This window comes from Vigna angularis, chromosome 11 (genome assembly GCF_016808095.1).
Source record: "Vigna angularis cultivar LongXiaoDou No.4 chromosome 11, ASM1680809v1, whole genome shotgun sequence".
NCBI lineage: Eukaryota > Viridiplantae > Streptophyta > Magnoliopsida > Fabales > Fabaceae > Vigna > Vigna angularis.
In genome coordinates, this window is record NC_068980.1 from 4,643,849 (window position 1) to 4,662,878 (window position 19,030).

General features: G+C 29.6%; 1 protein-coding gene across 1 annotated transcript; it reads right to left on the reverse strand.

The window, feature by feature from the left end:
- Nucleotides 1-5,590: 5,590 nt before the first annotated feature.
- Nucleotides 5,591-7,959, reverse strand: LOC108332925 (uncharacterized). The gene is made up of 7 exons (XM_017568225.1): nt 7,786-7,959; nt 7,607-7,693; nt 7,283-7,474; nt 7,028-7,195; nt 6,509-6,562; nt 6,108-6,254; nt 5,591-6,005 (listed from the first exon to the last, which is right to left on the reverse strand). The coding sequence occupies exons 1-7, from the start codon at nt 7,957-7,959 to the stop codon at nt 5,631-5,633; spliced, it is 1,197 nt and encodes a 398-aa protein (XP_017423714.1). The 3' UTR covers nt 5,591-5,630.
- Between the last annotated feature and the right edge of the window lie 11,071 nt (nt 7,960-19,030).

Consider the following 19,030-nt stretch of genomic DNA (forward strand, 5'->3'; position numbering starts at 1 on the left):
GTGTACAACCTGCCATAACTCGGTATTCATTCTAAGTTCGAACAGTCGATTTAGGTCTTTGCATGTTAAGATGTTTGGATTGGATTAAATTACATATGATTATTATATGAACTACTTTAAACTTATGATGTATTGTTTTGTATCTAACTTATCCTTGCTTTTTTGTTGTCTGTCTTTGTATGTTGTTTCTCTTTTGCGATGATCACCTAATGGTGTGAGCTTAGGGATTCACCTTTTCAGTTGTTCAAGCTAGAGGTGAGGGAGAAACAGATGAGTTGTTAGATAGATCTACAAAAGTAGATGTCTTTTTTGGATAAGGTTTGTTTTACCTAGCCGTTCTTGTAGCATCTATGTAACATTTCATTGTGGTAGTTTTATACTATTAAAATGGATGTTACACAAATATTAAATAACATGTATATTAATTTTTATATTTATGTTATTTTAATATTAATTAATTTTTTATATAAAAAATTAATTAATAAAAAAATTTAAACACAATTAATTTGGTCAATAAAACTAAAAATTTGAAAGAAACTTTCAGTTTCCAATAAAATTTAATACCGAATTCATAAGTAACAATAATATTAATATTTATAGTTCATTAATAATTAATGATGTAAATAATTATTGCATTAAATTGTTGAATAAATGTATAACTTTCAAAAAAGTTTTCAATTTCCAATGAAAATAAAACAGTCAAATAAATACGTAATATCTGCAAACTTATTTGTGCATTCATTATTCAAATTGATCTTGTCAATAAAAGTAATATTATCATACCATAAGATCTTTTAGTTCACAATCTGAATAACTTATACTTTCATTGGTTTAGTTTATCTATCCTAATTTTTGACATAATATGATGTTTTCTAAGGTTTTATATTTTATATTAGAGTAGTACTTTGTCCTACAATTAAATACTATCAATATTATGGCTAATCATCCTTCACTTTATCTTGAATACCATCAATGTTATGATTAATATAATTAATTTTCTAACACAACGAAGAACAACATATTCATAATGATTTTCTCAATTCTATCATCTAATAAAATTATTTGATGATATATATAGAAGATAAAATGACTTACTCTTCATCTTAGTCATTGATTTTATTTTAAATTGATTATGCCGTTTAATTGATTAACAAATACACTTTAATCTGTGTTGAGAAAATTATTAATCAGATAACCTAATTAATATATATATATATATATATATATATATATATATATATATATATATATATATATATATATATATATATATACACTTTTATAATTGTTTTTTCTCTTATAATACATTTTTTTCTCCTCTTTTTTAATTGTTTAATTTGTTTTATATTAATGAAATTCACTCACATTTTTAAGGTAGTTTTTCGATTATGTTCCATGTATTATCAATTATAATAAATATAGTTTTTTATCTTACATTTGAATATTTATATTCCCTTTTAATAATTAATATTTTTATTTTTTATTTAATATAAAATTTTATATTTCTTATTCTCTTTAATTTTTAATTTTTATTTCATTTGAAGAACTTTTGTTTAGTTAATTTTTTTTTTTAATTTCTAAGGAGTTCGATATATGAAAAACTTTTTTATATTTTTAAGATAATTTTTATTTTATTATATTCTTATTTATATATTTATTTTTCTTTGTGTGACCTCGTTTAAAATTGTTTTTAAGACACATGTTTGATCAATTTTACCTCTTTTTAATATTTTTATTTGTTATTTATTTTTATTATATAAAATATTTTTTATGAGTTTTTATATAATTATTTTATTTTCTAACTCTTTATAGTGTGATTTTATCATATAAATAAATTTAATTTATTATAATATAATTATATGATGTATTTTCATTAATCTTGTTTTTCACCTTACAACATAAAAATAAAATTTAAAAGATAAAATATTTATACTATTCTTAATTTAATATTAGTTGTTTATGTATTTTTTTTAGTCATGTGTTATAATTTTTATTAACATACACATAAAGATATTTTTAAATGAAGTAAAAAATATTTAAAATACTGTTAAACTTAAATATTGATTTTTTTTTCTAAATATATATATATTTTTTAACATCTTTGTTTCATTAATTTTTGTAAAAATCTTTATGATTATTTTTTTTTAAATATATGATATTGAAGAAACAAGAATGCATCTTTTTATATTTAACTTTTTATAATATTATGTTTTCTAATTTTTAAATTTTTTTTATAAAAGTTAATTAATATAAAACTGTAAAACAAGGTACAAATATATTGTTATTTGTAACATCCCAAAAATACAGTATAAAATCATACTATAGAATATTCACAATTAACAATATTACAGTTCAGTTCTGAAAGAGAAGAGGTACGTTTATGACCGAACGGTCTTACAACAATATTTCAGAATTTAAACTTCACAAAACAAAAGTCTAGACCGAACGGTTCCAAGACTAAGCTTACACCGATCGGTTATACAAAATAGAATCAATTCTAACGACCGAACGGTCCTATGGTTCAGCTTTCACTTCCACTTCTTCCAAAGCTTCTTCCACCAAACACTCGTCCCCTTCTGCTCACATCCACAGGATGATCATTGCAACAGGAAGAATAATCGGACGGACAACAAGACAAGACAGGAAAATAGGGTAAGCTTATGTAATTTAATTAATTCAGTAAAACATATAATTCACACAATTCTAAGATAAATCAATAGGTCAATCATGCAACAACCAATCATACATTTCCAACTATAATCATACAACAATGCATGCAATGACCGACCACTTTACTCTGATTGTCCGGACTGTATGAATTCTGTGTAGCTACGACGTTTTTGCACCTAGGTGATGTAATAGCTGGGATGCCCTCAACAACTGCCACCCGAGGTTAGTCCGTTCCGCCCAAGTTCACCTTATGGATTAGGACCTCCTGCCATTCACATGACTTACTCCTCTCTACTTGAGAATGAGTAATCACAAAATATCAGGATAAACGCCAACTAAGCATAACCACATTCATACTCTACCATTCCAATAACCAATCCTGAGATATTCCTCCCTGGAATACTCTTTCATTTCCATACTATTCCATTCATATTACATTTTAAATACCATCATATTTCATCATCAATACAGTCAAACCGAACCAATAAAAACGAGATCTCATCTTAGAACAGAACTGAAATAGATAACCTCAGTCTTAGTTAGAAGTAGGAACGAACAAGAGAATATTTTTTAGACTAACATAACCGAACACTTGGTGTAAGACCGAGCGGTCTTTCACTTATCCACAGAACAAGACCGAACGATCCATACGAGATAAGACTCATCAGAAGCTTAACACTTGTGATAATACGGAACGTTTACTAGCTACTCAACAATTATGACCGAAAGGTCTTTACTAGACAGAACTCAAAGAATGTATGTAATACTATAGAATACATATAATTAAACCTAACCGAAAATGATGACAGCTTTTATCAGATACCTAAGAGTTTAAACCGAACACTACAAACTAGGGCCGAACACTTTTATTCCAAAAATAATATAATTGAGTATTATGATGAGACCGAGCGCTTGATTCAAAACCGAGCACTACTGAGACCGAGCGCCTGGTTTAAGACCGAGCACTACTGAGCTTATACCAAAATGAAGGACTATATATATAAAATACAAATACATAACACTTATTTTCAATAAATGATAACTACAATATCTACGACTTTAAATATTATTGAATACCTCAATTAAGCTGATTACAAAGTATAAATAGAAAGTTATACTTAGACCGAACGATTATTTACAAGTGAACTAATAGAAAACCGATCGGTCATTAACTGAAATTCTCTACAAAAGAAGAATCCAGTGCATACCGAATGCCCAAAGGAAAATCGAACGATCAAGAAAGACTATCGTCGACAATTACAGAATTATGTAGAATACTGCAGATTTAGAATCAAACAATATTTCTACCCAATTTGCACCATGTATAACCATCACTCACATACAGAAAATCATACAACACATTTATAATTCATCTCAACCAAATATATATACAGAACATCAAACATCCAAGCCAATATTCAAAACAAAGAATCATAATTAAATTACAAGTTTCTCTTACCTTTAAACTTAGCCGAACTCTCACAGTTGCAGGATATGTCTCGCCACTACCAATCTTATACACTTAGAGTTCACCGATTAGGAAACTGAACCAAGTAAAAGACTAGAATTGCTATCAGAATTTCGTAAAGGAAAATGATAAACTCATGGAACTAGAAACTTGGCTTGCATATGCCAGAAACAGTCGTTCTAAAAGAGAGAATGAACTTACCGTTCAAACTATTTACTTGATCGGTGCAAAGTGAAGCCCTTGCCACCAGGAGAACTTAGGCGTTGCCTGAATGATGATTGGAAGAAGAAAAGGGTAAGATTTTGTAGAGAGATGAAGAAAATTGTAGAGAGAATAAGGAGAAAATGAAAACTCAGAAGGTTGAAGATGAAGGGTGCATGCAAAAAAAGTGGCACGAAACTTGAAAGTTTGAGTTTTACACCACTGTCAAAAACCGATCGGCCACTCAACTGTCCACACCTGTCTTCCATTTATGATATTATGATGTATATTTTTTCTTTAAAAATAGATACGAGATAACGAACTTATCTCCTTCACCAAATATAAATTCTCTAACTTACAAAAGAATGTAAATTTTAACTTAAAATCAGAAAAGAAAAATACTCCATTCATATATATATATATATATATATATATATATATATGGGTTCACATACATGTTTTTCATTAGTACATTTTACAGTTTATACAAATTAATTTGCAGTTTTATATCCACATATCATAAATGATCTATACCTAGTTTTACAAATATGTGAATATATAATAAACTTAATAAATTAATTTACAGTTTTATATCAATATGATTCTTATACAAACTGTTAAACAAAACTTTTACAAATATTTAAATCAAAATTTCTTAAATAATTTTCTTAATTCTAGCATTGTCAGCTACTACCTCCTTTTTATTTATAAAAAATATCAATTAATTGTATTCAATTTTACTAATATATTGATATTATTCTTAATTTTTTTAACTTAACACTTTAATCATTGTTAATAATTTTTGAACTAGATATATTTTTAGTTGTATGAAATTTTGTTAACTGTTTAATACATTATAAATTTTAATAATAAATGAATATCCTCTTAACCCAAATTTCTTAATTTTTTTTACAGTTTGGATTGAGATTTATCATGTTTATATATGATTTGCCATATTTTTAACTTAAATATCAGTTTTAATAGACTTTATCATGTGAAAAAAATTTAACAAAATTAAAAAAAAAACTATATTATTATTTTTTAAAATTTAAAAACTAAATTATATCAAGTTTAGTAAAAAAACAAACTCCAATTTCACGTTTTAACAATAATAATTCATACCGATATTATGATAAAAAAATTATTTAACTAAAAACAAGTTTTCCAATTTTAGTTGGAAAAAAGGAGAGTATTGTGAAGATTAGCAAGACAACGGACCAAAAATATAGAAAAAAAGAAATAATAAGATGATTATTTTTAAACTTTATATAAAGTATAATTATAAAGAAAATTAAGTTCCACAATTGGTTCCGGGTCCTCCAAACTGGATAAGCCCTTCATCATAAACCCCTCCATGATCTTTATAGTAATAAACATCATAACATTTGGTGTTGTCAGAAAAGGGTCTGGTCATAATAGATTCAGGTCTATAAATTTCTCTTGATGCGTCTTGAACCATGGGAGATCTAAAATAACATGCATGGTCTTTGTTTCCATCAGGAAAATGCCCAGATCCCATTGGAGGACTAGGACTTCCAACCTTAGCTTGTGTTCTCCCACCCCATCCAACAATCGATGCTGATCCTAAGTTCGAGAACAATGCTGCTGGATAATATCCAATGTTTACATTTCCTGCACTTATCCACCAGTTTTTTGTCTTTGGATCCTGAAAACACATCACACTTCTACTTTATAGAATGCGCAGATGGATATTAATAATGCATAATTTATTTTCAATTAGAGTAAAATTTAATTACCTAACTTTTACCTGAGTAATAGAAATGAGAACCTCATAAGTTGGTCCACCATAGGTACCTACCTTGGGGAAATATCCCCCAAGGAAATTCTTTTTATCAATCTGAACAAAACCTCGACAGTGAACATTGTAGCATCCTGTCTTCTTAAAATTATCACTCTGCAATTTTTTAACATTATTTTAAATTTAAAGAAATGGAATGTGTGTAGCACAAAAAGAAAATGAATAATTACATGTAACAAATAAATAAATTCATTTTTATTTAAAAAGCTTAATTATAATCTCATATCAAGTGTTTTTTGCAAAGCAAAAACATCCAGTAGTCTTAGAGAAAAAAATGTGAAAAGAAACATGTTTCATTTATATATATTTAAATTAAGATTAAATAAAAATATAATGGTATCTCTTGTTACCGTCCATGCTGCAAAAAAATGGGTCTTTGTATCACCATATATTGCTGGGTCCACCTGATATCAAAGAATGAGATCGATTAGAAAATATTTTATTTTCTGTTTTATCTATGTTTTGAAATTCTTTTCATAAAAGATGATAACTATATGATAAATTTTCTTCACTATAATACAATAATTATATTGTTCTTGTTTTATTTATTTTTCTTTACATCTAACATAGTAAATGTATGAACATAATAAGAAGGAAAAAATAAGTATATTTTAAAATTTATAGATTGATAGATAAAAAAAATAATCTCAATTAATTTTTAAATATCTCATAAATTTAATAAAAATAAAACTATTATTTTATATAAAACAGGTATTAAACAAAAACAAAAAATATTTTAAACACTCCATAGAATACAAATCTTTAATAAGAACATAATTAAAAATATTTATTTTTTTATTGATATTTAAAATATAAATCAAATAACTTATATTGGCAAAGAAATCATAAATGTAATCATTATAACTCACATGCCATCCAGCAGCTATTTTGTTGGTAGATTCTAGAGGTCCATTTTCAACCCATATATGAGATATAGAGCTTTCACCTTTTCCAATCACTCTTGGATTATAAAGGCTATTTATTCCGCTAACTTTATACAAAGGAGCATAATTTTTTGGAATAGATATTTCTGCAACCTATAAAATTCAATATATTAAAAAAACTAATCAACTTCAAATATAATTTATAAAAATAAAAAACCAACATTGCATAAGATATCTTACATGAACTCCAGGGATGTCTTGGACCAATGTATGATTATTTAATAATAAATTATTTTTAGTAAAATCATATTTTGTTCTTTGTATAGGAACCGTTCCTTCTGGACATTTTTCTTTGTGAAACCCAAATATAGATCCAATTTGTGAATTATTCACACTTGCTTTTTCAATTAAATTTTCAAAGTTGGGCCTTAGCTGCAAAATAAATAAAAAAATGAAGTTTAGAATAAAAATAAAATGAAAGAAAGATTAAAACTTAAAACCAAAGCATTGAAATATTTTTAAGCTTCTCATTTTCTATATAACTAAATGTCTTTTATTATTTACCTGCAACTTATGGTTCTTTAGTAAAATATGGTCGAAGGCTGGTTGTTTATAAATGTCAATGCAATCAACAATGTCTCCAAATTCTGTCTATACAGTTCAAAATAAAAATAATAAAATTAGTAACATGATATGAAGTTAAAGAAAATTATATGAAAAGATTTAAGAAGATTATGAAATACATGAATAGTCTTGAGTGGAGACTTATCACTTAGTTGTGATTTTCTCTCAAACTCCAAATCTTCATTCAATATGTTTTGAATACCATCAACATTATGACTAATCACCAAACACAAGCACAATATAAAAAACAATGTATTCATCATTCTTTTCTCATATAACAAAAATGACTCCATGATGTATCTATATATAGAAAAAGAATAAGGATTCCTCTGTTCTAAAAATAAGTGAAATGAAATACTCTTCATCCTAATATTTCATTTTATTTTTAAATAACCGATAAAATTAATTGAATAATTAATGCATTTACTATTTTTATAAAATCATTAATATTTTTCAACAAATTTTCTCTTTGAATTTAATGCTTATTTTTTTATGAGAAAAAGTATTATGAAAATTTTGACTGAATAATTCACACAAAAATTACTTTTATAAAAATCTTACGTTATTTCATTAAAAGTAATTTTTATAAATATAAGTTTTAATTCTTTATATTATTAATTTTGACTGATTGTCAGATTTGATAATCGATTATTGCATAGAGTTTTTCAGCACATACATGATTCTAACTGAAATAATCGATTATCAAGTCTGATAATCGATTACTCCTATCAGTTGTTTACAACAGCACAATTTTATAATTTAATTACCCCTAATACATATCCAAATTACCAAAATGGTATCCTTGACACTATAATTGATTCAAAAACATGTTTATATCCAAAATTGAATATGATTTTGCTTATTTGGCCAGAAATGAGACGCACCTAATCAAACCACACATCCAAACTCAATATATCAGATTTTACAGTTACAAGTCATATTTTTCGTGCACTAAGATGCTAAACAAGTTTCAAATGACCTCAAGACAAACTCCAAACACCAAGTTTACTCTTATATTGATTCCTTTAGAATTTCTCCTATCAAGACCCGCCCCCTTACCCCCTTTAACCAATTTCATAACTTTTACCCATTTGTGTATATATGACAACATATTAAACACACTACAAATAGATTCCATTGAACTAAAAGACTAAACAAGTTTTAATTAACATTAACATAGACTTTACATCTCAAGTATCTTTCTAAATTAACTCTTTTAGAATTTCACTTGTCAAAACCCCAATTTTAGATTAGAAACCAACCATAATTCTCACTTTTCATTCCATCAATATCTAAAAATAATTTACACACATATATACCATTCAATCTATTAACTCAAAGGATCAAAACAAGTAACAATCAACAAAATCTCATGGCAAGATTATTCCAATAACAAACAACACACATTTTAAACCAATTCTAGTGAATCCATGGTATTCAATCTTAATGACTCAGATAATTATTATTCAAATTAGAATACACCAATTCATATTATCAAATCACTAAAACCAAAGTCAATAAGCATTTAGTTTCCCTTACCTTACAGAAAACTCAACTACTCTACAATAGTTAAAACGACTCCTCGACTCAAAGAACTCTATCTACACCTACAATCACAGAATCATGATTAAGGTACGTGGTTAGAATCACTGATCAACAGAGAGCCTAAAGGAGAACGTAGGTGACATATGTAGTTGCAAATTACTCACATGCTTTGAAAAACATGAAAACTAGAGAAAAAGAGTAGAAACTAATTTACTTTTTTACAATAATTGTTCAGCTAGACTAGAAGACTTTGCCACAATGATCACTTTGGTATCCTCTGATCTTCAAAGAGATGACCCAACAAAAAAAATATCTAGAAAGAATGATGAGCTTTAAAGGAATTGTTTTTAGAGAAATGATGTGACTTGAAATAATAAAACTTGTCTTATAAAATTTCCATTTATACTTTAAATTTTTAACATTAAAATATTTAAATTTCAATGCTTAAGCATACAATTTTCTAAAAAGAAGATTTTAGGAGTTTTTAGATTTTCAATTTCAATAAAAAGATATTTTTATTTTAAAATATAAAATAATTTGAAATGAATAAATAGAAAAGTAAAAATATTAATGGTTTTTTAGGTGTGGAAAAGATGTAATATATACATTAACAACAACCATGGACTCTCCTTTGAGAGTATTGATCTGATACTACTCATGAGATTTTACATACATTTGTGTCAATATACAATCAACAAATTATAAAAATAAATAAATTAGGTAAGCTAAGAATATTGATTTTTTATTAGTTAGGTTCCTATGTTAATTTTTGTGCTTTTCCTTAGTGTAGATAAAACTTATAAATAGGTTCTTCTTAAGTACCTTTTAGTTATCAAAATAAGAAGTGAAAAGTTATGCTTTCTTACTTGTCGATCGAACAGCTTGATCTTGTTTTCTCCCCACGTGGACTCTGTCTCACCATGGCAATCAGCATAGGACACATACCATACTTATTATGGTATAAAAGTCTGCTTCCGTTGCAACTTGGAGTAGGAATCAGGTACAAAAACGGAGTGAAAACATTTCCACACACAAGGTTAACACTGGTAAGGTTTCTTAGATCCTAAACAGTAGAGCTACGAATCATGTCAATCATCTTTAGGGTTGGGCAAATGAAACTGAACTGCATTGCACTACTAAAAACTGTACTGAACTAAAAACTAATTTGTCTAAACTGAACTGAACTGTAAAATAGTTCAAACAAACTGAACTGAACTCTTTTTTGTTTTATCAAACTGTACTAAACTGTACTGAACTGTACTGTACTAAATTGTACTAAACTACAATATAAACTGAACTGAACTACTAACTATACTAATTTTAAACTGAACTGAACTACTAACTATACTAATTTTAAACTGAACTGAACTACTAACTATATATGGACCTTTCAATTGGGAAGTGGACAACAGATTCAATTGCTCAAGTCCAATAAACAGGAAGTTAGAGCAAAATTCACTGCTACAATAAGTAGGGCCTTGGCTAATTTTCTAATCTGCTTCAAAAACAAGAAACCTACACACCAGTATCAATCAATACTAAGATCAATGTATGTTCTTGTTCATTCTACTCCATAATTGATAGACGTAAACTCAATTACGATAAGGACTAACCACTCTTCCTCTTGTACTGAATGCACACTCTGATGCTACGGTAGAGATAAGAATGGCTAACACCTCTCGAGCCATGTTCGCAAGGATAGGAAATCTGGTTGAGTTGACTTTCCACCAATGTAAAATATCAAACTCAACTGACTTTATATAAGGTTCAGGATCCTCTCGCAAATATTTATCAAGCTCTGATATGTAATCAAATCTACGTCCTGTAGCTCTTAGGTAGAAACTCATGCCATGAGGATCATCATCATCATCATCATCTAGTTGAGATTCTTGTTGGCTACTTTGAGAACCTTCCTCAATACCTTGATATTGTTCATATAGTGATTTTAAGGATGACAATAATTTTAATTTCAATCCACTAGCCATACTAGATTCAAATAGGTAGTCAATGAAGTAATTAACAAAATCCAACTTACTCCTAGGGTCAAGCACAACAGCAATCAATAATAAAATATTAATTCCATTAGGATTTCCCCAATATTTTTCATACTTGCCCTTCATCCTCATTGCCATCAATTTTATGCTCACATCACTACTATCAGAATATTGTCGAATTCTTTTACCAATTCCAAACACCTCCTTCATATACATATGACTGGTGACATAAGAAGAACCAGAAATGCGTAGGGTAGAGTCATAAAACATCTTTAAAAATGGTAGAATAGACCTCGCATATTCCCAATCCTCTTCTAATGGCACACCACCATTACTTTTGGCCATTTCAATACCAAATTTCTTATCTTGCATATCTAGCAAGACAAAGGCATCTTTGTACTTCAAGCTTGCCTCTAACATTAAGTAAGTTGAATTCTACCTGGTTTCAACATCAAGACAAACAATACCTTTATAAGAAATTCCTTCTTGTTCAACACATGCCTTGAATCTAGCAAATCTAGCGGGAGAAGATTTTACATATTTAACTGCACTTCGGATTTTTGAAATCGAATCTTTGATCTCTTTTAAGCCCTCCTTCACAATCAAACTCAATATATGAGCACAGCAACGCATATGAACATATTCTCCCTTTAATACAAGACAATTCCATGATAACATCCTTCTTTTGAGGTACTGGACCCCAACATCATTTGTCGTAGCATTATCCACGGTGATACTAAGGACTCGCTTCAACTCCCAATTATTCAAACAAGCCTCAACATGTTTAGCAATGAGCTCCCCTGAATGTCCCGTTGTTTGAGAAAAGTTCAAAATTTTCTTTTGAAGTTTCCAATCATTATCAATAAAGTGAGCTGTTAAACTCATGTAATTTAGGTTTTGGATTGAAGTCCATGTGTCTGTAGTTAAACAAACCCTCTCACACTGCTTTGACAGAAACATTTTCAACTTTGCTTTTTCCTCTTCATAGAGTTCCCACATTTCACGCCTCAATGTAGTACGGGATGGGACTTCAAATCGTGGTTGCAAGGACCATACAAAGTCACGGAAGTCCTCATTTTCCACAAATCGAAAAGGAAGCTCGGACTTCACAAACATCTTCACCAACTTCATTCGAGATGCATTTTGGTCAAATTTAGAAATAGTTGGTGAAGGGCTAACACTAACTTCTGTAGTTGATGATAAAAGCTTTTGCCTTTTGAATGCTTCTCTATTAGGATTTTCTTTGCATCTCTTAAAATGATTCCTCATCCCGCTTGTTCCACCCGAATATTTAATCAAATCACCACAATAATTGCATTTAGCCTTCTTCTCAGAATAAGGTTCTTGTTTAGTAAAATGTCCCCACACATCTGATCGACCTTTACTATTCTCAGTTGACAATGAATCGATACAAGGAGGTAAATGATCCATTCTAGAAGTATTTGGTGTGAGGGTTTCTACCGTTTCTGACATTCACTTCACTACATTAATTAAAAGTTCAAATTACTATCTATGATTTAATGGTCTAATCTTTTAAAACTAAAAATATATGAAGAAGTGCAGGTTATCAACTATCAAAATCATCTAAGAAATTCAAGCATAAAATCTAAAAGCACTCGTAGTGGATGGTCTGAAATGAATATTTTGCTTATGGTGGGATGATGAGGACAGAGAGAGAGAGAGGGAAAACAAATCAGGATTTGGATACCTATGTTGCTCCTAGGTGTTGTTAACATGATAATACTATGAAAATAGTCATCAAGTTTTTCTGCTATGGAATTCATAAAAAACTGGGAAGCGGATGGGTGTGAGCTTGAATTGACCATTGCAGATCAAAACAGAGAATACAAGCCTAGTACATATAGGCACTAAACTGTACAAGATACAAAAGACAGAAAACTAACATCCAGTTGAATAATGGTTTTGCATCAATATCTCAAATAGACAGCAATAAAGCATAACAGGCAAAAGAAAACAAACCATTTAGTACATATGCTTATAACCGATCAACTAAAGAAAAAGTCAGATTTCATTGCACCTGTATGTCACGAAATGTGGCTTCCTCAGTATTCACTGCTTTGAAACTTCTGTCTTCGACCAGATGAAAGAAAAAATTAGTATCTAGAACTTAAAGAGTAAACAAAGGGCACGAATAATAAGAATACTTTAAAGTTAAACTGATAATAGTATTTAGAATGCAAGATTCAGTACTGGATGTAATGAAATGCTTAATTTTGTTGTAAAACACGTGAAAGTAAAACAACCTGCAGCAAAATCCCGCTCTTCACTGCATCAAGATTGTCTCCATGTCATATGGAAGCTTTTTGCTGAATTCCGAAGGCATTTTCTGTAAGACCCATGAAAAATATTTATAGTAAATTTTAGTATTTTATTAGTAATAATAATTTTAATGGATAGAAAAATATAAATTTTGGATATAAAATTATAGTAATTTTATAAGGAGAGGTTAAAAATTTTGATAACTTATTTAGTTTTTTTTTTAAGAAAATCGAATAGTAAAAAGTGAATAGTGAATAGTAAATAGTAAAAAGTAAATAGTAAATAGTAAAAAGTAAATAGTAAAAATAAATTTTCAGCATTTGGATTCCTTAGCATGGAAGAAAGTAGTAGGTAGAAATTAGGATCAGATTTGGTGAGAAAATGATTGAAATATTATTTTTAAATAATATTAAAATAATAAATAATATTAAAATATTAAGGAATAGTAAATTTTTTTTTACTATAAATAGCCATGGGAGGGAAGGGTATTTTGCACCAAGAAAAGAGGAATCAAGTGAGAGCTTGAGAAATAGAGAAGAAAGAGTTAGAGAGAAATTTTTAGTTGCAAGAAGAGTAGAGGTTCTGAAGGGTTTCGGGGGAAACAAATTCGGAGCAGGAGATTAAGTCTGGAATAGAGGTAGGGGAGCTAATCCTTCTTGCATATGATTTTTATTCATGTTATGATAATGAATAGGAGTTATGAGTATGTTAAAATTTTGGTAATGGTAGTTATCTATTCACTTATATAAATTTAGTTTTCATTATTATAATTTCCTTATTTTCGAGTTAGTATGGTAAAACTTTTCTTTTAATTATTTTGACCGTTGGATTTAGTTAAAATTTTAATATATGAATCCTAAGACCTATTTCTTCACTTTGACCGTTTGGATTTGAAATTAGATGTCTGTACTTAGAGAAATAAATCCTGCATGTTTGAGTAAATTAATTACCCCTGTAGATCTGTTACTGAGTTATCTCGGAAAAATATATATTATGACTTATTTGACCGTTAGATCAACTTGAAAATTTTATACATGATTCCTAAGATATATTAATACACTTTGACCGATCGGATTTTTAATTGAAAGTCTATGTTTGGAGAAAATAATTTTTACGTTTTGAAAAATCTGATGAACACTATATTTCTGTTCTTAAGTTATCATGGTAAATATTTCATATATATTTCATTTACCGTTAGATTGAGCCCCAAATTTAGTATGTAATTTATAAGACATATTAAGTCATTTGGACCGTTCAGATTTGTAATTAAATGTCTGTGATTAGGGAAATTAGTTCCGCATTTCGAGTATAACCGAAAACCACTTAAAATTCTGCACCTGAGTTACCTCGGTAAAACCTCAATATCTATCTAATTAACCGTTGGATCAACCTGAAATTTTAATATGTAGTTTATAACAAATAGTGAATTATTGTGACCATTCGGATTTGAAATCGGAGTTACAGATTTAGAGATATTAATTTTGTATCTTCTCAGGGATCTCAATATTGCTAAATTTCTATTTTTTTTATATCTATATTAAATTTCGGTGTTAATATTATATGCTGTTATCTGTAAATAAGAAATTTGTTAAAAACTAGTTGAGGAACACTTTGGCTAAGGAAAGACTTGGTACTTAAGTTGTCCATTGTGACGCACCTCTCTTTCCTGGAAGTCTACTCGACAAGTTTTTAACTTAAATCCTATTTAACAGATTTTATATTGTTGAAATATTGTGCAATATATCTTTTTGAAATGGAAATGTTTGATGAATTCATGTTTTTGTGGTAGATATGAAATTATGAATTTTGATTGTGATAATTGCATTTTATTATATTGCAATTGAATTTATGCATCTAAACATGATATAAGTGATATAGGGAGATTTTGTAGGGGTATAATGTGAGTTGAGGAATATGAGTATGGTATGAGTCTCGTGGAGAGATTCAGTAATATTATGGTATTTGTGTATATGTTGATGTTGAGGGTCCCGTAGTTGGAGGTTATCCTGATACTCTAATAATCATCTAGTCTCAAGTAGAGAGGGATGAATTATGTGGTGAGAGGAGCAGGAGGTCCTGGTCTATGTGCCGGTTTTGGACATAGTGAGGGGACTAACCTTGTGAATGGTATGAAGTATTTTGGAAGTGTATTTGTAAGAAGAAGTAGAAGTCATTCCAAGTGCATAACCTCCCGTGACCGCTCATCAACGTATCATCCGGATGAGTGTCTATTGGGTATTGTGGTGTCTATTGGGTATTGTGAGACGAGTGTCTAATAGGAATTGTGGTATGAGGGTGTCGAACATAATTATTATATGATGTTTATATCAAGGTAATTATGCATGTCTTATAAATGATTTGTTGCATGTTAGCTCACCCTACTTGTTTGTGTTTTGTGTTTGGGTATGTGCGATGATCGTATAATTCGTTATACGGGAGCAGATGAAGGAATGTTGCATCACATAGTGCCAAGGAAAGGGAGGAGTAGAAGAACTATAATTAGAACCTTTTTACATGTATAGACTTATATCAACTAGAAAATTTTAAAGGGTGAGATTATGGGATGTTACCGTAAATGTAATGTTAATTATCAAGTGTAAAAATTTGGGATGTTACATTAATGTGAAAAGTTGGGATGTTACATTAATGTGAGAATTTGGGATGTTACATTTTCCTTTCTGTAAATAGTGCTCTAAGTTAATATTCATCCATGCATCACACCACTGTGAACCACTAAAAAAACAACAGCCTTTAAGAGGGTAACAAAAATGAAAGTATTGAATACGAATATGTATCACGCTACAAATCTAGAAATTCATCACCTCTAGCACTTAAACATAAATCATTCTATTACAAAAAGATAAATGGTAGCAACATTGTCTCCACTGCTAGCAGAAATTTGTTAGAAACCACAAAATTGTACTCTTTAGAGGCAGTAGCCAACATAAAACTAACTTGGTGCTGACCAATTACATAGTTACCCAATTCAGTACTCTCTTGAACAACATTAACCACTAACACTAACAACATTTACATGAAGCATTGAAGAAAGAGGCAAATGAGGCACCCCATTAACCCACGATGCTCAAGCTCTAATCTTTTGCAAGTAAGAGATAAAAATTGTATAAATTAAAGAGAGAAAGGAAAGGGGATTACTTTACAGAACATGAGTAAGGACGAGGATATGAGAATTGGGAAGGGGAGGAAGTAGAGACTTTGGAAGGGAATTACAGCAGCACAGGCAGAGACACAACACAGAGAGGTAGAGGTCGCAGTGGAACTCTCCTTTGTCGACAGGGTCACGGTGGCAGCGGCCGCGCGTAATCTTTGGAGCTCTCTTTCGACGGCAACGTTGAAACGCAAGCTAGGTCGCAGTGGAACTCTCTCTCACACTCACGGTGGACAACGCTTAGGGCACGTTTTAGGAGTAATTGAAAAATTGAAAACGAAAGAGGGATTAATTGAAAAATTGAAAATGAAAGAGGGATGGATAACAGTTCTAGCAGTTAACTGAACTGAAAATCTTATAAGTTCAGTTTTTAAAAACTGAACCATAAAATAGTATATTTAAGTTTTAGTAAAAATGGATCAGTTATTTTTAGTATAATATAGTATAATTAACTACAGTACAGTACATATCAGTGAATTTTGCCCAGCCCTAATCATCTTAAAGAACATTTTTGTCACTTTTCATAAAATCAAACATGTTTGTGTTAATCTCCCTAATAATTCTTTTTGTCACAGCCTACTACGCCGGAACCATAAATCTTTCTAAGAAGTTTATCATCTTCAATGTTCTTTACATTCCTGAATTTAATCTAATTTCTGTTCAGAAATTGATTAAAGATTTGGACTATAAACTAATTTTTTAGTGTAAGTGATACTAACAACATTCCCAGCGAAGAAAACACTGATCTTGGAGAAAGTTCAGAAGATGATAGAACAAACCATGAAGAGCAAGAACAACAAGAAATAGAAACTGAAAAGCTTTGCAACAAACCCTGTACTACTCCCTACATGAGCAATTTGAAGGATCTCTTTGAAAGCAAGGACATTTTATCTTCCCTTATTTCCTTAAAATCGAAGAAGCAGACCATTGTCTCTCGTTCATCGTTCGAAGATGAGTATCATGCGTTGGCCACTACCACTTGCGAGCTACAGTGGCTCTCATATATTCTCTATGACCTCCATGTTCAACCAACTGCTACTGTCGTTTTGTACTGTGACAATCAATCCGCTCGTCACATCGCTTATATTATCGGCTTTCATGAACGATCGTGAAAGACTTCAAAAGCATTTCTTTCATCTTCTTCCCATACAATCTGAGGAACAATTAACTCGCCCATGTTTTTACAAAATCGTTACACAAAACGCCTTTTATAATTTCACATCACTACTTTTAAACACATTTAAATTAGCTTATATATAAGGAAAGTAGTTATTGAAATCGGAAAATATCGCATAAGCAAATCCTTCTTTGCTTTAGCAAGATTCCTTTATTAATTTGAGTGACAATTTATCTTAGTGTAAATATTGCTTGAGAGTGATTCTTCTATATTAAACTATATATGTATATCAATAACTAATAAGTAGCAATAATACATGATGTTTGCCAAAAAAAAAGAAGATAATATTTCATTTGTGTAAAAAAGGTGTAACATATATTTTGGTCCCTCATTTTGTTGCGTTTATTCAAAGTGGTTCTACATTTTTTTTTCAGATATTCATAGATGTTCTATATTTTATAAGAACGGTTCAAAATGTTAACAGTGCAATTGTCCCTAACCAAAACTGGATGAGTTGTTGAATAAGTGGTGCGCGTGACAGCCTGAGGTCAAATGAGGTATAAATTTTAAAAACAAAAGTTAATGACGTGGAAAAATTATTCTTAATAGATTCTCATCTTCTTCTTACTAAACCTAGAAGCTTCTCGCACTCAAACCACCTCTAGAAACCCCAAACCAAACCACCACCCAAAAAACACAAACCGCAACCATCCCTCCAAACAAAAAAATTACAGAATCCCAAATTTAAACCCTAGCCCAAATTACAAGTTCAAAACATGTAGACAAGAATCAAGAATAGAAATTTCAAATAACATAACCCAAATCAAAACACTAGCTCCAATTCGCGAGATCAAAACTTGTTAGACAAAAATCAAGAACAAAAACCCCAAATAACAAAATTCAAATCAAAACCCTAACCCCAAGAAACCCCAAATAGCATAACCCAACTTCAACCCAGACAATCACGTTCCCTAACCAAAAAAGGAGAAGACGATCCCTAACCAAAACAAAGGAGAAGAAGAAAATCCTATAAAACCTGACACCCCAAGGTTGAGTGTGTCCAAGAACCATAAGGTTTAATTAAGGTAATGTAAATTTAATTATATTATAGAAGGTTTAATTAAGGCCAAAAACTTTTAACATTACCACGTCAATTAAATCCACCACATATTCTGCTGTTAAGAACCAAAATAGATATTAAAAATAAAAACTATATCAAAACCAAAAATACTTTAAACTCGTCAGAACCAATTCAAAAA